This window comes from Ornithorhynchus anatinus, chromosome 1 (genome assembly GCF_004115215.2).
Source record: "Ornithorhynchus anatinus isolate Pmale09 chromosome 1, mOrnAna1.pri.v4, whole genome shotgun sequence".
Taxonomy (NCBI): domain Eukaryota; kingdom Metazoa; phylum Chordata; class Mammalia; order Monotremata; family Ornithorhynchidae; genus Ornithorhynchus; species Ornithorhynchus anatinus.
In genome coordinates, this window is record NC_041728.1 from 135,769,546 (window position 1) to 135,793,439 (window position 23,894).

At 47.6% G+C, this 23,894-nt stretch overlaps 1 protein-coding gene and 1 long non-coding RNA gene across 4 annotated transcripts in view; one reads left to right on the plus strand and one right to left on the minus strand.

Moving 5' to 3' along the window:
- The window catches only part of PHC3 (polyhomeotic homolog 3), a 112,347-nt gene that overhangs the window by 15,073 nt on the left and 73,380 nt on the right, over positions 1-23,894 (minus strand). For all 3 annotated transcript variants that reach the window (XM_029059152.2, XM_029059166.2, XM_029059160.2), the window contains 2 exons: positions 21,414-21,664; positions 17,067-17,226 (listed from right to left, as the gene is read on the minus strand). In XM_029059152.2, the coding sequence (XP_028914985.1) occupies positions 17,067-17,226; positions 21,414-21,664 (411 nt within the window). The remainder of the gene's footprint in view (positions 1-17,066; positions 17,227-21,413; positions 21,665-23,894) is intronic.
- LOC120638605 lies at positions 484-21,743 on the plus strand. Its single transcript, XR_005660338.1, has 2 exons — positions 484-769; positions 21,510-21,743. It is a non-coding gene; the product is annotated as an uncharacterized LOC120638605 (long non-coding RNA).

A 23,894-nucleotide genomic window follows, 5' to 3' on the forward strand; every position in this document is an offset into this window, starting at 1 on the left:
CCTACGGGATGTTTCAAGTCAAAATAACAGACAAGTCCCCTTCTCCCCCGCTCTTTTAAAAAAGGAATCTTAAAAGGCATCAACCTGAAATTTGGCATTAAGGTAGAGGAGGCCGGAATATTGGGAAATTTCATTAACCACAACCACTGAAACACATACAAAACTTCTAAGGGATCTCCTGGGTGTCATTTCCTGAAGGGTTGAAAGTTAATGTCTGCGTTTTACTGAAACCGTTCTTCCCTAGGAATTTGGGGACTCATAATAATAATAATAATGGCATTTGTTAAGTGCTTACTATGTGCCAAGCACTGTTCTAAGCACTGGGGTAGATACAGGGTCATCAGCTTGTCCCACGTGGGGCTCACAGTCTTAATCCCCATTTGACAGATGAGGTAACTCAGGCCTTGAGAAGTGAAGTGGTTTGCCCAAAGTCTCACAGCAGACAAGTGGCAGAGCCGGGATTCGAACCCACGTCCTCTGACTCCCAAGCCCGGGCTCTCGTCACTAAGCCAAGCTGCTTCTCTGCACTGACTCATCTTTTGGTTTGTATACAGAGTTGGCCCTCAGGTTACCAAGGGGAAAAGACCTTTACTCGACTACGAACATTCCTCATCAAGTCTGAAATACGTTAAAGTCGGTACAAATCGGTTGGCCACCAGAAATCGGAGGGCCAGGCCCAAGAAGGGAACGATGTCACGGCACGATTTTCCCCCATCCCCCCGCGCAAGAAAATGAAAAGAGCCCGGAAAAGAAGTACCTTGGTCAAACGGTATTTAGAGTGCTCACTGTGTGCACAACACTGGATCAAGTGCTCGGGGAACATACTCGGGGAAGTGCTTCGGGAGATGGAAGTTGTGGTCCCTGCCCTCGACGAGCTACCACTCCTGTGCAAGTACTAGAAAGGCTTACCCAGGATGCGTAGGCCCCTTTTGGTGAAATGTTTGCTTTGGACCCTGAAGGATCCTCGGGTGACCCATAACTAAGCTTCTCTGTTTCAAATGCGACAGGCTCGGGCATGGGTCTCTCATTCTCACGCTGCCCAATTCATGTTTCTAAGCAGCCAGGCACCCTGAAACCGCACCAATCTTCATTCAATAGCATTTATTGAGTGCTTACTCTGTGCAGAGCACTGTACTAAGCGCTTGGAATGTACAATTAGACAATCCCTGCCCAATGATGGGCTCACATTAAACCTCTCACCCAAGGTCACTCCACCGGGAAATAAAAGGAGAGAAGCCACTTGAATTGGACTGATCGATGGCGTCTGTTAAGCGCTTACTATGTGCCGGGCACTGTATTAAGCTCTGGGTGGATACAAGCAAATTAGGTTGGACAGAGTCCCTGTCCCCCCCCAGGCTCACAGTCTCAATCCCCACTTTACAGCAATCTTTCACGTACGAGTCTCCTTTCAATTACTCCGTCTTTCAAAAATAACTTAAAACTTACCCAGAATGTAGAGGAATTCCAAAGGGGTTTTAAGAAAGCAGTACGTCGAGAAAATGAACCTAGGGTTCTAGTTTGCTTTAAAGTAAAAGCCACAATTGTATCTGGAACGATGAGAGACTTAAGGAAACCGGTCCACCTCATTTTACGTCCTGTTTTGCCAAGAGCTACAAGTTAGTGAGACAGGGGGTCACTGTAAATGCTGTTTCAGGGAATTGGTTCCTGGGAATTTTGTCAAGCTGAAAGCGTCTGTGGTTTAGAGTGGGCTAAAATAATAACTCTTTCTTTATTATCTTTCTCTTGCCTTTTTTCTCTCCCCTCCCAGTATTTCCCTCTTCTCTTTCCTCCGGGTAGTATATAGTAGCATGGCCGAGGGGGTAGAATACGGCCCTGGGAGTCAGAAGGTGGTGGGTTCTAATCCCGGCTCCGTCATTTGTCAGCTGTGTGACCTTGGGCAAGTCACTTCGCTTCTTTGGGCCTCGGTTCTCTCATCTGTCAATGGGCATTAAGACTGTGAGCCCTATGGGGGACAGGGGCTGTGTCCAACCCGACTATCATGTATCTACCCCAGGGCTTAGAACAGTGCCTGGCACACAATAAGTGCTTAACAAATACCATCATTATTTTTATGCTATATATATATATATAACAACATAATATATTATTAAATGCTATCGATGTCCGTCTACTTGTTTTGTTTTGTTGTGTCTCCCGCTTCTAGACTGTGAGTCCGTTGTGGGGTAGGGATTGCCTCTATCTGTTGCCGAACTGTACCTTCCAAGCGCTTAGTACAGTGCTCTGCACACAGTAAGTGCTCAAATACAAATGAATGAATATTATCAGTACTAGTAAAAAAACACCTGCTGGGGTTTCTGATCCCAGCTCCAGCCTTAGGACGAATACCATTGAATGAGCGACCGGGGGCAACTGTAGGAGTGGAGACAGTATTTATTGAGCACTTTCTAGGTGCAAAGCACTAAACACTAGGAAAGAAATGCATGCATGAGGTGGAGACATGAGAAGCAACGTGGCTCAGGGCAAGAGCTCGGGAGCCAGAGGACGTGGGTTCTAATCCCGGCTCTGCCACTTGTCTGCTGTGTGACCTTGGGCGAGCCACTTCACTGGGCTTCATTTCCCTCATCTGTAAAATGGGGATTAAAGACTGTGGGACAACCTGTTGACCCTGTATCTACCTCAGCGCTTAGAACAGTGCTCGGCACATAGTAGGCACTTAAATGCCATCATCATTATGGTCTCTGGCCTCCAAGGGGCTCGTAATCGAACATAAGGAGGGAAGGGAATAGTTGAGAACGGACAAAACTCGAAAGACAAGGTTAACGGTAAAGACGGAGGGAGGCGCGTGAGGGCCGGCGCCTCACCGTCAGGCCCACGGCAGACAATTCCCAGCTGCGGTTGTGGTGCCGACCGTCTTCGCGTTCCAAACCTGAGAAGGCCCCAAACACCCACGCTGCCCCTGGACGCGTCCTTCCCCACGCACTGGGAAGCAGCACGGCCTAGTGGATAGAGCCCAGGCCTGGGAGTCGGAAGGACCTGGGTTCATTCATTCACTCAGTTGCATTTATTGAGGGCTTATTGTGTGCAGAGCACTGTACTAAGTGCTTGGAATGCACAATTGGGCAACAGAGACAATCCCTGCCCAACAACGGGCTCACAGTCTAAAAGGGGAGACAGACAACTAAACAAAACAAGCAGACAGGCATCACTACCATCAAAATAAACAGAATCAGAGATATATACACATCATTAATAAAAAAGAGTAATAAATATGTACATATATGCACAAGTGCTGTGGGGAGAGGAAGGGGGTAGAGCAGAGGAAGGGAGTCGAGGCGATGGGGAGGGGAGGAGGAGCAGAGGGAAAGGGAGGGCTCGGTCTGGGCAGGCCTCCTGGAGGAGGTGACCTCTCAGTAGGGCTTTGAAGGGGGGAAGTGAGTTAGTTTGGCAGATGTGAGGAGGGAGGGTGTTCCGGGTCAGAGGTAGGACGTGGGCCGGGGGTCGACAGTGGGACAGGGAGGAAGTAGGCCCAGTGAGGAGGTTAGCAGTGGCAGAGGAGCGGCGTGTGCGGGCTGGGCTGGAGAAGGAGAGAAGGGAGGTGAGGCAGGAGGGGGCAAGGGGATGGAGAGCTTTGAAGCCAAGAGTGAGGCATTTTTGCGTCATGCGAAGGTTGATAGGCAACCACTGGAGGTTTTTGAGGAGGGTAGTGACATGCCCAGATCATGGGTTCTAATCCTGGCTCTGCCGCTTGTCTGCTGTGTGACCTTGGGCAAGCCACTTCACTTCTCTGGGCCCCAGTTCCCTCATCTGTCAGATGGGGATTAAGACTGTGAGCCCCATGTGGGACAGGGACTGTGTCCAACCTGATTATCTTGTATCTACCCCAGCGCTTAGAACAGTGCTTGACATACAGTGAGTGCTTAACAAATACTATTATTATTATGCAGTGTACTAAATGCACGCGAAATACTAGGCCAAGAAGAGACCGTTTCTTGCCCACATGGAGTTTACACCCTACCGGAGACAGACATAAAAATATTTACAGATAGAGTAACCAAAATAAACAACTGAGTAAATACTTGACTAACACAGGCAACTAAATGTTGAGGATGGGTATAAATAAGAGCATTAGTACAAGATATGGTCGATGGGTTTATACAGCTTGGGATTCTGGAAATCGATCGAGGAAGGCTTGTTGAAGGGACTGGGGGTTCCATAGGGCCTTGGGCATCGGATGGTGGCTGTGGTATACTGTTCTCTCCCAAGCGCTGAGTACAGTGCTTTGCACAAAGAAAGTGCTCCATAACTACGACCGACTGGTTTGTCAGATTTTGTGGGGAGGGAGTTCCGATGGGGGGAGCAAGGGGACAGAGGCAAGAGAGTCAAGAACGAGGAACGGTCAGAAGGTCGGCTTGGAAGAAAAGAGCGCGACTTGGAGAGTAGTAGGTAAAGACAGCGGCTATCTATGACGGGATATGGAAAGCTTGAAAGGAGTCTTAGCTTGAAGCGGACAGACACAGGGAGCCAGTGAAGGGATTCGGGAACAGAGGCGACGTGCGCCAACCGATGCTTCTTTCGATGCTCCTCATTGAGCGCTTCCTGGGTGCCAAGAACTGTACCAAACATTTAAGAGAGGAAAATGCAAGAGAGCTGGAAGCCCTGGGTGCCGAGAACTGTATTCAGCTTTTGAGAGAAGATAATGCAATAGAGCTGGAAGCCGTGTCCCTTGCCCATAAGGGCATTACAGTCTAGGGGCGGAGAGGAAGATCGTCATGAAGATCATGAAGATGATCTGTGCACCTGCATGGGATAGAGACTGGAGAGGGGAAAGGATGGAGGCAGGGAGACCAACGTAAAGACTGGCACCCTAATTTGGCCGGATGAGGCGCAGGGCTTATACCCAAGTGGTAGCCGTCCAGAGGGAGGGGTGGGATCAAGAAGATGTACAGGACACATTGGCATGATCTGGCAGACTGGTTTGACTGACTGATTGACTGACTCACACAGTGAGAGCTGGAGGACAGCAAGGAACCGACAATGACTCTAAGTTTGTGGGTTTCTGGGTCAGGGAAGATCAATAAATCCAGGGTATTTATCGAGTGCTTACTGTGTGCAGAGCACTGTACTAAGTGCTTGGGAGAGTATAGAGAACAGCGCGGTAGGCACGTTCCCTCCCCACAACGAACTTTCGGTCTAGAGGGGGATGACGGTTTCCTCGACCGAGAGGGAGAAGTTAGGAGGTGAAGTGATTTTAGAGGGAGAGATGAGCGGGCTTTTTGATTCATATGGCGTTTGAGGCGCCAGGGAGGCATCCAAGAGAGGTCCTGGAGGCATGAGGAGACGCGGGATTGGACATTACATGAAAAGTGGTGACTAGAGAGGAAGATTTGGAACGTGTTGGCACGGAGGAAGTAGCTGAAACCAAGACAGTGCATAAGCTCCCCAACAGAGTCCGTGCAGGGCGACAGGCTACTGTTCCCCCAAACTGACATTCTTCCTTTAGTGTGTTAGGCTCATCTCCCAGATAACTCCCAAATCTGGGTTCTAATCCTGACTCCGTCACTTGTCTGCTGTGTGACCTTGGGTGAGTCACTTAACTTCTCTTGGCCTCATCTGGAAAATGGAGATATTATGAGCCCCACATGGAACATGAACTGTGCCCAACCTGATTATCTACCCCAGTACAGTGCCTGGCACATAAAAAGCCCTTAACTATGATCAACTTCTATAGCCTTGGTATTTCTTGAGCGCTCACTGGGTACATAAGCACTTGGGAGAGTGCAATAACAATATAAGAATTGGCAGGCGCATCCCTTGCCCACAAGCCTATAATCCTGAATCTCCTCTTGCCTCCAAGACACATCCATTTGGATCTCCGCCGGCACCTCACCTGCAGTGACACGTGTTCAATGTTTTTTTTAACATTAAGAATTCCAAAGCCGTAATGAATTCATAAAAAAAGATCCCCTATTGAGAAGCAGCTTGGCCGAATAGAGCACGGGCCTGTGAGTCAGAAGGACCTGAGTTCTAATGCTGGCTCAGTAGTTTATCTGCTGTGTGACCTTGAGCAGGTCACTTAACTTCTCCATGCCTCAGACATCTCATCTGTAAAAACTGGGCATTGAGAGTGTGAGTCCCATGTGGGAAAGGGACTGTGTCCACCCCATTTGCTAGTATCCACCCCGGTGCTTAGTACAGTGCCTGGCACACAGTAAGCGCTTAACAAATACCACAGTTATTTATTTATCAGATCTAGCAGGGTAACATCTTTGGTTGGGATATGAGAGTGATCAATGGGGACAGGGCACGGGGGAGGTGCCCTCTCTCCCCTTCCCCAACTGAAGAATGAAGCTCCTGAAATTCCTTGTGGGCAGAGACGACGCCTACTAACTGTATTGTGCCCACCAGAGTGCTTAGAAGAGTGCTCTGCACCCATTAAGCGCTCAGTAAATACCGAGCAAGGATAAGTAGGATTAGTACAGTGCTTTGCCCACAGTAAGTGCTCAATAAATTCGACTGAATGAAGTACCTCAAAGCTGCTAGTCCGGAGTTTCTGCCTGATGCAGAGAAAAACGGGTATATTGAGGAGTGGAGAAATGTGTGCAAAATGCCATTTTAGAAAATGGATCTGGGTAGTAGGATGTGGTGGGGACTAGACAAGCTGAAACAGGAAAGTCAGAGAGGAGGCTGATAGAGTAGTAGAGTCAGGAGATGACAAGTCCTTGGACCAGGTGGGAGGCAGTTTGGATGGAGAGGAAGGGGTGAGTTGTTCAGATGTTGTGAGGAACTGGCCAAGATTTGGTACCTGACTGAACATGTGGGTTGAAAGAGAGGGGAAACAAGAATAATGCCAAGATGTGGGCCTGAGAGATGGGAAAGATGGTGGTGGTGTCAACTGTGATGGGAAAGTTCTGAGGAGGAGAGGCTACGGGCAGCAGGAAAGGGGGAATGACGAGTTCCATGTTGGGCATGTTAGTTTTAAGTTGCTGAGAGAACATCCCTGTAGCAATGTCCTGGAAGCAGGAAGAGCTGTGAGGTAGGAGAGAGGTTAGCGTTAGTGAGGTAGATTTCAGAATCATCTGTGTTGATGTGGTAGCTGAAGCCATGAGAACTAATGAGCTCCCCAAGGGAGTGGGTAGAGATTCTAGACGGTAAACTCGTTCATTCAATCAGTTGATCATATTTATTGATCGCTTACTAGGAGCAGAGGATTGTACTAAGCCCTTGGGAGAGGAATAATAATAATTATGGCATTTGTTAAGCGCTTACTGTGTGCCAGTCACCGTACTAACCGCTGGGTTAGATCTACATCTCCTTCCCTGTTCTCTCCCCCTCCCGCCAGGCTCGTTTCTCCTCCTGCCTCCAAGACATCTCCACCAGGATGTCCGCCCGCCACCTAAAATCCAACATGTCCAAGACTGACCTCCTTATCTTCCCTCCCAAGCCCTGTCCTCTCCCTGACTTTCCCGTCACTCTGGACGGCACAACCACCCTTCCCGTCTCACAGGCCCGCAACCTTGGGGTCATCCTTGACTCTGCTCTCTCATTCATTCCACACATCCAATCCGTCACCAACACCTGCCGGTCTCACCTTCACGACATCGCCAAGATCCGCCCTTTCCTCTCCATCCAAACTGCTACCTTGCTGAAACAATCTCTCATAATATCCCGACTTGATTATTCTATTAGCCTCCTTTCTGATCTCCCATCCTCCTGTCTCTCTCCGCTTCGGTCTATACTTCACTCCGCTGCCCGGATTATCTTTCTAAAGAAACACTCTGGGCACGTCACTCCCCTCCTCAAAAACCTCCAGTAGTTGCCTATCAACCTCCGTATCAAGCAAACACTCCTCACGAATGGCTTCCCAGCTGTCCATCCCCTTGCCCCCTCCTACCTCACCTCCCTTCTCTCTCCAGCCCAGCCCGCACGCTCCGCTCCTCCGCCGCTAACCTCCTCACCGTGCCTCATTCTCGCCTGTCCCGCCGTCGACCCCTGGCCCACATCCTCCCGCTGTCCTGGAATGCCCTCCCTCCTCACATTCGCCAAACTAACTCTCTTCCCCTCTTCGAAGCCCTACTGAGAGCCAACCTCCTCCAGGAGGCCTTCCCAGACCGAGCCCTCCCTTTCCCTCTGCTCCTCCTCCCCTTCCCATCGCCCCGACTCCCTCCCTCTGCTCTACCCCTCCCCCTCCCCACAGCACTTGGACATATTTGTACATATCTATTACTCTATTTTATTAATGATGTGCATATATCTATGATTCTATTTATTTTGATGGTATTGATGCCTGTCTACTTGTTTTGTTCTGATGTCTGTCTCCCCCTTTTAGACTGTGAGCCCGTTATTGGGTAGGGATTGTCTCTGTTGCCGAAGTGAAGTTTCCAAGTGCTTAGTACGGTGCTCTGCACACAGTAAGCGCTCAATAAATACAACTGAATGAATGAATAAATGAATACAAACATATCATGTTGGACATAGTCCTTGTCCCACGTGGGTCTCACAGTCTCAATCCCCATTTTACAGATGGGGTAACTGAAGCACAGAGAAGTTAAGTGACTTGCCCAAGGTCACACAGGAGACAAGCGGCAGAGTCAGGATTAGAAGCCATGACCTCCTGACTCCCAGCGCCATGCTCTATCCACCACACCATGCTGCTTCCCTACAATACAGCAATAACCAGACACATTCCCTGCCCAGAAGGAACTTACAATCTAGAGGGGGAGAGTGGCATTAATATAGATAATAAAATTGCAGATACGTACATAAGTCGTATGTACATACGTCGAGATCGTGGGCGCCATAAAATGGCTAGGAGGAAGGGTTTCAACACTTTCAGTTCCGCTCGTTGCGGACCCGGAATGCGTCGGTCAATTCTGCTAAACTGTACTTCCCCAAGTGCTCAGTACAGTCGTCTGCTCGTAGTACGCGCTCAATAAATGCCACTGATGATGATGATTGATGAAAATGGAAAGGGACCCAGAATTGAGCCTCGAGGGGACACAGAGGAAGAGCTGGAGAAAGAGGCTGAGAATGAGCGGCCAGAGAAGTAGGTAAAGAACTAGGAGAGAAGTGTGTCAGAGAAATAAGACAGGATCACGTTTCCAGGAGAGGGCTGCCAAGAGGTCGAGGAGGATTAGGGCAGAGTGGAGACCATCAGAATTGGTGAGGAGCCGTTCCAGTGGAGGGGAGGGAGGTGCGGAAGCCAGCTAACAGAGGTTTAAGAAGGGAGGTGGAGGAAAGGAAATGGAAGCAGCAGGTGGGAGCATTCGGACTGCAATAGCGGAGCGCATCCTGCCGCATTTCTCCCCACCTGCAGAAAGCCCCCGCCACCTGGCACCGGTCATCGATAGGGTTTTCCCACTGGACAAGGTCGGGGAGGCTCACAGACACATGGAGGACAATGGAAACACTGGCAAAATCGTCTCGGAAATACCTCTACCATCTTGAGGAGGGGAAAAAAAAGCCAGACACGGCAGGAAGACCAAGAAGGTCAGCTGGGGTAATTGATCTCAAGAAAACTACCTCATTTGGGGGGGGGGGAAATAGTTTTGTTTTATAAGATCTGAAAAATAAAAGCCACCATAAGCTCCTTGAGGGCAGGGAAAGGTGGCGGGCTTCTGTCATCATTGTTATTATTATTATTATGGTATTTCTTAAGTACTTACTATGTGCCCCGCACTATACGAAGCGCTGGGGTAATAATAATAATAATAATAATAATAATAATAATGTTGGCATTTGTTAAGCCCTTACTATGTGCCGAGCACTGTTCTAAGCGCTGGAGGAGATACAGGGTCATCAGGTTGTCCCACGTGAGGCTCACAGTTGATCCCCATTTTACAGATGAGGCACCGAGAAGTGAAGTGACTTGCCCACAGTCACACAGCTGACAAGCGGCAGAGCTGGGATTCGAATCCATGACCTCTGACTCCCAAGCCCGGGATCTTTCTTCCACTGAGCCACGCTGCTTCTCCAAGCAAGTCAGGTTGGACACAGTCCGTGTCCCACACTGGGCTCACGGTCTTCATCCCCATTTTCCAGATGAGGGAACTGATCTATTGAGGGAACTGAGGTATTGACGCCTATTTGTTTTGTGTTGCTGTCTCCCCCTTTTAGACTGTGAGCCCATCATTGGGCAGGGATTGTCTTTATCTGTTGCCGAATTATACATTCCAAGCGCTTAGTACAGTGCTCTGCGCACAGTAAGCGCTCAATAAATACGACTGACTAAATGAATGAATAGGAAGAGGGGAAAGGGGAGATAACTGGATGGTGCAGTGGGACAGAGGAAGGTTTTTGGTTTGTTTGTGGGGTTTTTTGGAATAGGAGAACTCTGGAGCATGTTTCAAAGCAAAGAGGCAAGGAACATGAGCAGTAGTTCAGTTTTGGAAAGGCCCAGTTTGATATATCCTTGCCACATGAATTCCCCAAGTGTTCATTTGTAAATTATCTTTGTGCGTGAAATTTTAGCTGGGGACACTGTTCTTTCAAAATGAAAGCTATGTAGGAAAGACAATAATGAATTACCGAAACAACTTGAGCTACAATTTTCACACGTTTTTGGAAAGGAGTAAAATGGAAATATGCAACCCTCGACAATCCTCCAATAACTGCCCAAAAAGAATGTTATCGGTCGAACTGTTTCTTTTATTCCCCTTGGGTACACATTTTGATGAAAAGAATATTTTTTATCCTTAGCCAGTTTTACCGAAATATTTTGATGAGGTAAATGTAAGCACGACTAGTCTTGTTTAGCAGAAAAATATATGGAAAAAACAGTTTATGGTACTTACTGAGTGATCACTGTACGAAGCGCTTGGGTGTAAACAACAGTCATTACACACCATCCCTGCCTTCAAGGATGTGTGGTGAGTTCTGTTTCTAAATAAATGCCCACTGTACATGAATTGATTTTTCAAGGCAATCGCAGTAGTGGTTATTAATACTGCAATACACGCTGCACTTCTGCTATCTATTTTTTGGAGATACAAAATGAGGCGCTTTCAAAACCGCTGTAGAGTAAGAACAATAATTTAGAGGAGTTGGGGGAGGAGGGGGTGATTTAATAAGGCGACTGACTGGCGCTGAGCCGGAAGGAAACGGTGAGGTACTTCAGAGTATCATGAGTCACGTCTGCATGAAGCCACAAGTATTTGAGGCCCAATTTGAGGCCCAAGACAGACCTTCCTCGGTATTAAACGAGAGGTGCCGGGGAGCGCGCTGAGCACATGCAGCTCATTCATTCAGTCAAGCATGTTTATTGAGCGCTTACTGTGTGCAAAGCGTGGGAGGGCACAATATGTTTCTGGAGCCACAGACCACTTGTTCCCTTTCGAACCCACCCAAGGGATTCGGGCAGCGGCGAGTCTGCCTGAACGACGGATTTCCCCAGCCCTGGAGGGGAAGGGGAGAGAAGAGGGCAGAGGGCGGCCCGTAGAAGCCGGACAGGTAGGCACTGGGGGAAGCGACGCAGAATCGCCAACACCTGTGGGCAACTTGGAGGCAATTCCCAGGACCTGCTCTTAAAATAGTAGTAATACCACCGATGAGATATTCTGAGTGCCTACCGGATGATCTGTACCTTCCAAGCGCTTAGTGCAGTGCTCTGCACATAGTAAGCACTCAATAAATACTATTGAACGAATGCAATACACTGTGCTAAGCCCTTTCTTCTTACAAGGGAAAAGACCTTTTCTGCACATGTTCGGGCTCATCCATGCTGAATTGTGACAAAAGGTTTCATCTGCAAAGCCTTCTAGAAGCAGCACTGCGCAGTGGCTAGACCGGGAGTCAGAAGGTCACGGGTTCTAATTCCAGCTCTGCCACTTGTCTGCTGTGTGATCTTGGGGAAGTCACTTCACTTCTCTGGGCCTCGGTTCCCTCATCTGTAAAATGGGGCTTAAGACTGTGAGCCCCATGTGGGACAGGGACTGCGTCCAACCTGATTTCCTTGTACTACCCCAGTGCTTAGAACAGTGCCTGGCTCACAGTAAGCGCTTCACAAATACCATCATTATTATTATTATTCTAACATTAGCTAATGAGATCATTTTTATGAGCGCCTATAAAGGGCAAACTTCTCCTTTTGAGCAAAGGTGGGTTGTAATGGATCTTGACAGGTTCCTCAGGTGTGGTGCTGGAGATCCCAGAGACCACAGTCAGAGAATCCCAGAAAGACAACCAGACTGACTTGAGCTCAAACCGAGCCCTCCCTCTCCCTCTGCTCCTCCTCCCCCTCCCAATTCCCCTTTCCCCTCCCCACAGCACTTGTGCATATCTGTATATATTATTTATTACTCTATTTTGTTAATGATGTGCATCTATGATTCCATTTATCTTGATGATATTGACACCAATTTTGTTTTGTTTTGTTGTCTGGCTCTCCCGTTTAGACTGTGAGCCCACTGTTGGGCAGGGATTGCCTCCTTCTGTTGCCGAATTGTACATTCCATGCGCTTAGTACAGTGGTCTGCACATAGTAAGTGCTCAATAAATACGATTAAATGAATGGATGATTGACAACCAGAAAGAAACAGCTGATAGACACCATCCCTGCCCACAAAAAGCTTCCAATCCTATTACAATTCAACATTGCTCTTCTCCCACCAACCTACTCACCGTGGCAGGCCTTGTTCTCTTTATCCTGCCAGTGACCTCTTGCTCCCGTCCTCCCGCCTTCACATCCGGCAAAACCCGACTCTCTCCATCTTCAAAGCCCTTCCAAAGCGCACCTCCTCCAAGAGGCCTTCCCCGATGAATTTCTCAGCACCCCGCCCTGAATATCCCCCTCCCACCACTCCAGCATTTCTGCCTCACATAAGCACATGAGAAGCGGCACGGTGTAGCGGATAGAGCACGGGCCTGGGAATAAGAAGGTCATGGGTCTAATCCCGGCTCCACCACTTGTCTGCTGTGTGACCCTGAGACAGTCATTTCACTTCTCTGGGCTTCAGTTAACTCAACTGGAAAATGGGGATTAAGACTGTGAGTCCTATGTGGGACAGACACTGGGTCCAACCCGATTTGCTTGTACCCACCCCAGTGCTTAGTAGAGTGCCTGGCACTCTCTCCCTCTCGCCAGTCTTGCATCTCCTCCTGCCTTCAAGACATCTCTACTTGGATGTGCTCCTGCCACCTCAAACTTAAGCCCTACACAGAGTTCCTTATCTTCCCTGTCCTCCCCATGACTTTCTCATCACTGTAGACAGCACCGCCATCCTTCCTATCCCACAAGCCCATAACCTTGGCATTAGTTTTGACTCCTCTCTCTCATTCAATCCACATATTCAAGCCATCACTAAATCCCGTCGGTCCCACCTTCACCACATCGCTAAAATCGACCCTTTCCTCTCCATCCAAACTGTTACTAGGTTGATACAATCACTCCTCCTATTCCTCCCGGATGACTGCATCAGCCTCCTTGCTGACCTCCCGTCTTTCTCCACTCCAGTCCCTACCTCACTCTGTTGCCCGGATCATTTTGCTACCAAAACGTTCAGGAACTCCTCGTTCCTCGAAAACCTCCAGCGGTTAACCATCCACCTCCGCATCCAACAAAAACTCCTCACCATTGGCTTTAAAGCAGTCCACCACCTTGCCCCCTCCTACCTCACCTCGCCGCTCTCCTTCTACAACCCAGCCCACACACTTCGCTCCTCTAGGGCTAACCTTCTCACTGTGCCTCCATCTCGCCTATCTTGCCGTCGACCCCTAGCCCACGTCCTGCCTCTGGCCTGGATCACCAACCCTCCTCAAATCCAATGGACAGTTACCCCCCCCCGACTTCAAAGCTTTACAGAAGGCACATCCCCTCCATGAGGCCTTCCCAGACTAAGCCCCACCTTTCCTCATCTCCCACTCCATTCTGCGTCGCCCTGACCCGCTCCCTTTGCTCTTCTCCCCTCCCAGCCCCAAGCACTTCCTTACATATCTCTGATTATATTTATTTGTATTCATGTCTGTCTCTCCCAGCTAGACTGTAAGCTCATTGTGGGCAGGGCATGTGTCTGTCTATTGTGGTACTGCACTCTCCCAAGCACTTAGTACAGTGCTCTGCACACAGTAAGCACCCAATAACTACAACTGAATGAATGGCACATAGTAAGCACTTAATACCATAATTAGTATTATTATTATCACTCACCCTCTGGTAGCTCTTAGTGACACAGTTTTAAACTCTGTTGTTTCCCCCTCCTTGTAGATTATTTGAACACTCGCTCTCCCGTCAGATTTTTCGGTCATGGAGGGCTGGGATCACGTCTTCCAACTCTTCTGTATTCTCCCCAAAGCACTTAGTATAGTGTTCTGCACAAAGTAGGTGCTCCAAAAACGCTCCTGACTGAATACTCAGTATTAGTTTTTGCAGCCCTCCTCGTCCCTTCCTCATCCTCTTCCTCATCCTCCGGCACGCAGGATACATCCAAGCCGCTCAACTTTAAACAACCCTTCGCATAACAAATGACCATTTGACTTTTAGGAGATTTCTGGAGAGACCTGAGGGGCAATGTGGCCTAGTGGAAGGATCACAGGGCTGGGAGACAGGAGACCCGGGTCCTACTCTCAGCTCAACCCTGGCATGCCGTGTGGCAGACAGCAGCGTGGCTCGGTGGAAAGAGCCCGGACTTGGGAGTCAGAGGTCATGGGATCGAATCCCGGCTCTGCCACTTCTCAGCTGTGTGCTGTGGGTAAGTCACTTCACTTCTCTGGGCCTCAGTGACCTCATCTGTAAAATGGGGATAAAGACTGTGAGCCTCACGTGGGACAACCTGATTACTCTGTATCTACCCCAGCGCTTCAAACAGTGCTCTGCACATAGTAAACGCTTAACATTATTATTACTTCCCCTGCCCATCGGTTTTGCCTTCACTGGTAAAATCAAGATGAGGTTCACCTACTCTCTCTATTATATTGTGAGCTCTGTGTGGTACATAAACTCCATTTGATCAATCAGTCAATCCTATTTATGGAGCATTAACTGCATGCAGAGCTCTGTACTAAGCGCTTGGGAGACTACACTGTAACAGAACTGGGGGATGCATTCCCTTAGGTTAGAGAAGCAGCGTGGCTCGGTGGAAAGAGCCCGGGCTTGGGAGTCAGAGGTCATGGGTTCGAATCCCGACTCTGCCACTTGTCAGCTGTGTGACTGTGGGCAAGTCACTTCACTTCTCTGGGCCTCAGTGACCTCATCTGTAAAATGGGGGTTAACTGTGAGCCTCACGTGGGACAACCTGATGACCCTGTATCCAACCCAGCGCTTAGAACAGTGCCCGGCACATAGTGAGCACTTAACAAATACCAACATTATTATTATTATTATCTACTCTATCTCTTCTATTGTGAGCTCTGTGTGGCAAATGAACTCTATTTGATCAATCAATCGTGCTTACGGAGCATTTACTGGGTAGAGAGCACTGTACTAAGCGCTTGGGAGAGTACCATATAACAGAATTGGTTGACACATTCCCTGCCTTCAGTGAGCTCTTATCTTCTATCTACCCCCCTGCTTAGCAAAGGGTTGGGGCATTGAGTAACTGCTTAATCCATTATTAAACTATGAATTCTGAGAATATTAAAACACTCCACTTAGGTGGATAAACACACGCATGAATGCAGCAATCTCATTAGGCAGCATGGTGAAAAAAAGATCCATCAGGTCAGTGAGAGTAACTGAGCTCTAAACTGTAAGCTCATTGCAGGGAGGGAAAGTCACAGAAGCAGCACGGCTTAGTGGAAAGAGCCCGGGCTTGGGAGTCAGAGGTCGTGGATTCTAATCCCGGCTCCACCACTTGTCTGCTGTGTGACCTTGGGCCAGTCACTTCACTTCTCTGTGCCTCAGTGATCTCATCTGTAAAAATGGGGATTAAAAAATGTAAGCCCCACGTGGGACAATCTGATTACCCTGTATCTACCCCAGCGCTTAGAATAGTGCTCTGCACATAGTAAGCACTTAACAAATACCATAATTATTATTATTATCAATAAAAACCACCAATGAGAAGCAGCGTGGCTTAGTTGCAAGAGCCCAGGCTTGGGAGTCAGAGGTCATGGGCTCTAATCCTGGCTCCATCACTTACCAGCTGTGTGACTTTAGGCATGTCACTTGACTTCTCTGGGCCTCAGTTACCTCATCTGTAAAATGGGGATTAAGACTGTGAGCCCCACGTGGGGCAACCCGATTACCCTTTATCTACTCCGGCACTTAGAACGGTGCCTGGCACATATTAAGCGCTTAACAAATACCATCATTATCATTATCAGGACATGATTCCTGGAAATGCGCCTGGAAATTTACAATCACGTAGCACTAAAGATTTGTGGGGGGAGGTTGGCTATTGTATTATATCGAGAACGACCAAGGTCCAGGGACACATTTGGCGGAACCACCCCACTCTCCCTACCCCCTAGGGCCCTGCTGCCCTGGAAAAATCCCGTGCAGGAGTCAAGAGATGAGGGGGGCTCGGAAGATCCATGCCGTTTAGTAAAAAGAGCACCGGTCTGGGGGTCAAGGAACCTAGGTTCTAATCCCAGCTCCGCCATACATATGCTATGGGACCACAGGCAGGTCACTTAACTGCTCTGTGCCTCAGTTTCCTCATCAGTAAGATGAAGGGTCAATACCTGTTCTCCCTTCCCCTTGGACTGGGAGCCCCACGTGGGAGAGAGACTGTAGCCAACCTGATGATTTTCTATCGACCCTGGTGCTTAGTACAGTGCTTGGCACGTAGTAAGAGCTTAAATACAACAAATGATGACTAAGTAAAAGTTCAAACTTTCTTCGAGTTTGGGGGGAAACAAGCGTGAGTTCTTTATGATAGTTCTTCCACCGATCTCTCTTAAGCAATCATAAAAAGGAAACAAAGAGAACAAAATAACATTCTGGAAGAAGACATTTCATTTTGATGCACAATAAGGTGTGGATATTAAGATGCTGTAAATTTAAACAAATTCTGCCGAGAGTGAGTGAATTTGATAAAAGACAATAACTCCGGTAACTCTCCCGCCGTAAACCCGGAAAAAGAGACGTGTGTCGGAAACAGATTACAGAGTGGCTCAAAACCGCGAGCCAAAAATCCATCTTCCAATGGGTGTATCGGATAAAGCCCACTAACCTTCGGCGATCATGTCTTCTATCTCTGTGTCGGATGAGTTGTCAGCGTGCTTGGTATTATTCTGGAGTTCTGGCTGGACACACATGGTAGTCATGACCTGACTTTCCAAGAGAGGCCTCTTTTTCACCGGCTGTTCTACTAGCAAAGACGAACGACTTACCTAGAAGGAGGATGACATAAATGAGGGACAGATTTCTTTCCTCCCCAAAGGATCATGCAGAGATAACCTTAAAAGTCCTCAAAAGTCGGGTAGCATTTGTTTTCTAATCGGGCAAATCCTGCCAGGATTTAACTAGGTATTTTAGAAGGTGCCTTCATCTTTTCGGATAAACCACCCGGTAAGTCACAGAGTATTCAGTTTTTAGATGTCTTCTATCTCCCCCGTCCCATTATGAGTTTATAAGCTTCTTGTGGGCAGAGACCACATTTCCTGCCCAAGTGCTTAGTACAATGCTGTTCACCCAGAAGGCGCTAAATTACCACTCCTACTACTATCTGGATGAGTCTAAAAGAATCAGTGCTTCTTCCGGGATGTTGAATTTACTCCCGGGAAGCAATTTACCAGAAGAACCTGGTCAGATAATGGTAAGATGTAATTTGTTACTTGTGGTCAGACTTACTGACAGTCCCCAGACCATAGTGAGCTTCATTCAATAGTATTTACTGAGCGCTTACTCTGCGCACAGCCCTGTACTAAGCGCTTGGAATGTACAATTCGGCAACAGATAGAGAGGATCCCTGCCCAATGACGGGCTCACATTAAACTTCTCACCCAAGGTCACTCCCCTGGAAAATAAAAGGAGAGAAGCCACTTGAATTGGACTGATCGATGGCATCTGTTAAGCGCTTACTATGTGCCGGGCACTGTATTAAGCTCTGGGTGGATATAAGCAAATTAAGTTGGACAGAGTCCTTGTCCCACATTGGGCTCACAGTCTCAATCCCCACTTTACAGATGAGGTAACTGAGGCATAGGGAAGTGAAGTGACTTGCCCAAGGTCACACAGCAGACAAATGGGCAGAGCTGGAATTAGAACCCACGGAATGACATGATTTTTTTTTTTTGAAAATGTGTTTACCACCTAATTAAACGGAAGAACTCTTCAGCCGCATTAGGTTAGCCTCTTGTCTTCTGATCATATTATTGCCCTCTTAACCCCGGAAAACTTCTTCAGTCATATTTACTGAGCGCTTACTGTGTGCAGAGCACCGTACTAAGCGCTTGGAAAGTACAATTCGGCAACAGATAGAGGCAATCCCTACCCGACAACAGGCTTCAAGTCTAGAAGGGGGAGACAGACGACAAGCTGACGGGCATCAACAGCAAAAGCAATTAGCAATTATCTTTTTCCTAAGAACACACTATGTCCAATCGGGATGGGCGCACACATATTATCAAAAGACCTTCCAGATGCAAGTCTGTTTAAATCATTAGGAAAAGTGGGCAGTTGCCCCGAGCACCTTGACCCCAAGGGTCCATCACAGCCTCCGAGCAGGTTCATCTCTGTCCCTATCTCCTCCATCCTTGTGCCAAAGTTAAAATAGCCAGAGAAGCAGGATGGATAGAGCCCGGGCTTGGGAGTCAGAAGGACCTGGGTTCTAATCCCGGCTCCGCCCCTTGTCTCCTATGTGACCTCGGGCAAGTCACTTCACTTCTCTGGGCCTTAGTTTCCTCTTCTATAAAATGGGGATTCATTTGTTCCTTCAATCGTATTTATTGAGCACTTACTGTGTGCAGAGCACCGTACTAAGCGCTTGGAAAGTACAATTTGGCAACAGATAGAGACAATCCCTGCCCAACAACGGGCTCACAGTCTAGAAGGCGGAGACAGACAACCAAACAAATGTGAGGCCCGGGGGGACGAGAACTGTGTCCAATCCGATTATGTCGTGTCTTCCCCAGTGCTTAGTACAGTGCCTGCACATAGTAAATGCTTAAATACTATAAAGAATAACTTATGGAGGAAACAGTACGCTCGCTGGGGAAGAGGGGGGGGATGTGTGCAGGGGAGGGGTCCTCCCAACTGTGGAATCCCCAGGCTTTCACTGCCCAGAGGCCAGCAGGACTCTGAGGTGAACTGCCCACCTGTCGGGTGGCCTCTAACAATATCTGATTCAGACTGTGACCCCAAGCGGAGAAGGGACTGTATCCAACCTGATTATCTTGCCTCTAGCCCACTGCTTAATACAGAGCCCGGCACGGAGGAAGCCCTTAACAAATACCACCATCACTATATCCTAGTTGCGCTTTCGTGTCGCTCATCTTATTTTTGCCCTCACGACGACCCTTTGAAGAAGATAAAAAGCAGGTATTATTTTCCTCATTTTGCAGATGGGGAAAAAAAAGAAATTTGGAGAGGTTAAGTGACTTGCCGAAGGTCACAGGCGGAGGGAGGACAGAGCTCGGACTTGAACCCAGGCCCTCCGGCTTCCAGACCGGTGCTCTTCCACAACCCTATCCTGGCTCCCCTATTCTGTGTCTGTCTGCTCGTCGAGGGCAGGGATCAAGTTCACGATTCTATTGCACTGAACTTTCTTAAGAGTCCAGTACAGTGCTCCGAACACAGTTACTCCTCCATAAATACCACTGATTGATCGATTGATTTTCTATGGGGAACCAAAAAATGCTGAATTGATATCTTCCTCTTTAAATTCAGAAGAAAAACTTTTAATTGTTAAAAAAAGATCTTACTTCTTGTAAATTTTCTGGGACAAGACAGTAGGAGGAGTAAAAGTTAGGTTAACAAAACAGAGGGTCAATTGAAAATGAAGGCAATAGAAGATGATGAAATGACCTACTGAGTGTACAATTCTCCAAGACAAATATTTTGAAAATGAGGAGGTCCAGAAGACTTCAAAAGAGCTAACTCAGCTTCCCATGAGCGTATCTACTATATATAGTATTTCTTAAGTGCTTACTATGTGTTCAGCACTGTTCTAAGCACTGAACTTGTATGATTTTTGAAAACCAAGGAAACCACATTCCAGGTCCGTGAGCATGCTCTATCTGCATTTGGCCTCAACTCCGGGATTACTTCAAAAAGTGCGCACATGTGCGATTTGGGGATCGCCATCTTATAATCATTTCTTCTTTAGTCGCTGGTCTAAGATGGTTAATCAGTAGTCTCTCTGAAAGGTAACCGAAGAGCTGGATAAGAGATATCAGGAGAAAATCACTTATTGGTTTTAAACCATCTGTTGTTTCAAGTTTTCGTTGTGTGCACTCATAATTATAAAACACGCATTCCAGCTCCTGCTCCAGATACCTGAATGAGAAACCGAGCAACATCATTCAGGTGGATTTCATGGACCCCACCTTACAATTTATCATGAAGGGCAGAGAGAAACTGCTCTATTCTCAAGCAATAGTTTTTCAACGTTTGCTCAATAAATGACGGTCCAACTATTTCATAAATTCACCTGACTTGGTACCGAAAAGAAGCATTAATTCAAGATAAATACTTGAGAAATGTTATCTAAATAGACTAGGCCTACTGGACCGAGCACGGGCCTGGGAGTCAGAAGGTTCTAAACCCAGCTCTGCCACTTGTCTGCTGTCTTACCTTGGGCAAATCAGGTCACTTCTTTGGGCCCAATTACCTCACTGGCACATTGGGGATTAAGACTGTGAGCCCCATGTGGGACACGGACTGGGTTCAACCTGACTAGCTCGTACCTACCCCAGTGTTTAGGATAGTGCCTGGCACACAGTAAGCGCTTCACGAACATGATTAACAATCACCTGAATTAATCCTTCACATTACCTAATAATAATGTTGGTATTTGTTAAGCGCCAACTATGTGCCAAGCACTGTTCTTAGCGCTGGGGTAGATAAAGGGTAATCAGGTTGTCCCACGCGAGGCTCACAGCCTTCATCCCCATTTTACAGATGAGGTAACTGAGGCCCAGAGAAGTGAAGTGACTTGCTTAAGGTGACACACAGCTGACAAGTGGCGGAGCTGGGATTAGAACCCATGACTTCTGACTCCCAAGCCCGGGCTCTTTCCACTAAGCCACACTGCTTCTCGTAATAACACACCTGAAGATTCTACCCACAAAGTATGATCAGGTAATTAGGAGAATGCAATCACTGCCCTTGTCTGCTGGGTGACCTTGGGCAAGTCACTTCACTTCTCTGTACCTCGGTTCCTTTGCCTGCAAAATGGGGATTTAATACCCGTCCTCCCTCCCGGGAGCCCCGTGCGGGACTATCTCGTATCTACCCCAGCGCTTAGTAGAGTGTTTGGCACCCGGTAAGCACTTAAATGCCACAACGATGATGATTACTTCTTCTCCCAAAAAAAAAAAAACCCTCACTTTTAAGAGTAACTTTATTTGACACTTACAGGAAATGGCTCCAGCCCCTCCTGAATCACGAAGCCCTCGATAACGTGGGTCAAGATCTGTGGTTTGACGATAGCCTGTGGGGGTTTGTTTTCTAGGCTTGGAATGCTATTAGGCAGAGATGTGCTGTTACTCCTCGTTGCGGCAGCTGGAAGCAGGAGAGGAGGAGGCGGAATGGAGGCATGCGAAGGATCTGACGGAGACTTAATCACCGAGGCGCTGACCGATGCCACTGCGGGAAGTTCCACTTGGTCTAGAAAAGGCAACGCATTTATCTTTAGTATTTACGCCCAGGCATGTCCTATTGCGCGGTAAAATAGAACAGATGCAGATAAGCGCCTATTGAAATCAACTTCCCCAACAGGATTGCCCCAGAATAAATTCCTGGAGGCTTAGCCAACCCACAGAGAATAATTGCCAAAAGGCTTCTTTTTCAAACCACAGCAGAAGCTCCCCCATATCTAAGCATTTTGCTTTAGAGAAACCAACACGAGGGTCACATTTTAGGACCCGATTTGAGAAAAATCAAGTGATGTAAATCTAGTGGGTGGAAGATTCTTCGTGACTCATTTATTTCATTGATACATCTGATAACGGGCAAGGCAGCCCTGAACACCTCAGAGAAATCATGTCAGAGTTCGCTTCTTAAGAACTTCAATTAAGGAGGGTTTGGGTACAAGAACAATGAGATTGGTTTACAACTTTCATTCTTATCTGGATTTATCCAACTGGGTCCAACCAAACAGAACATTAGAAGAGGGCAAATGCCATGACCAGGAGTCAGAGAAGGGTGGACCAGACGGGAATGAAGCAAAAAGGTATTTCAGAGATGGCGTGAACTGGTCGCCTCCCCCTTCGCTCTTAACTGCCTTAAAATTTGAGCCAGGGTAGGTAGGAGCAGTGGGAAAGGGAGAGAAAAGAAGGGAGTTCCATAGGGTCAGGGGTTCTCGGGCTCAAGCCTCTGGAATATTCCACAGCTGCTCTATTCAAGCCCGGAAAGTGGAAAACCCGGCACATCCTGTTGGCTTCCAGACCCAACACAAAATGGCCCTCACCTTTACAGTCTCGTTCTGGGTAAGGGAACGTGTCTACCATCTCTGTTGAATTATACTCTCCTATGTGCACGTGTAATACGGTCTTCTGCATACAGTAAGTGGCCGATAAACACCACTGATGATATTATGGCTGCTCAGCTAAAAATAAGTCCTCTACGTGGAGGGGAGGGAGGTGACAGTCTGTTCACCTTCCTTGTCTGAACCAGGGCTATCCGAAGCTACGAGGTGCCGAAGAAACAAATAGAGATGTGGCCTATGGAGAGAGTAAGAAGTACTTTTTCCTATTTTTGGAATCACGAAGTAGCCCTGGGGGGCAAGGGTCGGGTGGGGCAGAAAGGGAAGGGTTTCTCTTTAAACACTACCAAATGCCCACAGGAGTTCAGCCCATAATGTCGGGAGCCCCCATAATCTTCAAGGCCGAACTAGGGCAATATCGTTACCCGAGTGAAAACGAAGACTTCTCTGACCAGCCATGGCGATATTCTATAAAATGCCAAAATGCCAAAATCTCACTAGAACTTTTAGGCCTTGGTATGACTGTGGAGAGATCAAAATACATGTGTTTACCCCCAGATACCTAGGCACTCAAATGCACTCAATTGGTTAGGCAAAACAGTGAAACCGATACTCGAGAATTTTTAATCCATGCCTCTAGCAAAAATTAGTGAGATTTATTTTATCTACTGCTTGGAAAAAAAAAGTATTAATTGTAGTAGTCAGTTTAGATTGCAAAAAACTCTTTGGAATGCCAGATATTTACAGAACAGACTTTTCTAAGCCCCTGAAAGAAAAATATTTGAACAATTCAGATTTAGTGCCAGTAATAAACAGTTCTGACAACCGAATCTATATATTATAGAGTTACACATGAAATATTCCCAAAGTCCTAAACCGTCTGAGCTCTATTTGGGGGGGGCGGGGGGATTACAAAAAGAACTTTCATCACTGACTACTGAATTAGAGAATCGCAAAATTAAAATCTAGAGCAAGCAATTTGACGGGCCAAGTTTCACGTTTGTAATGGTCCAGTGGAGGTCACTGGGCTCCCTGATTATTAGGTGCATGGTAAAGAAATAGATATCCATAAGTCCTTCCATGATAGACTATATAAACCATCTCCACTTGAATGAGGTTTAAGGCTTTCCAGAAAAGTGACGTGATCCAATCTTCCACAGTAATACTAACAATGGGAGACTTGCAGAAATCAGCCTTGCCCTGTGAAGTGCTGGCCTTTTTTCTCCCTCCAATATTTAGGTTTGTGTTTCCCACTATCGGCTTTCCTGATGATGCCTCAGTTAACTCATCCCCATCTAAAACAGGGATTAAACCAGTGAGCCCCACGTGTGACAGGGGGTGTGTCCAACCTGATTATCTCCCCTCTAGAGTGTAAGACCATTATGGGCAGGGAACACGGCTGCCAACTCTGGT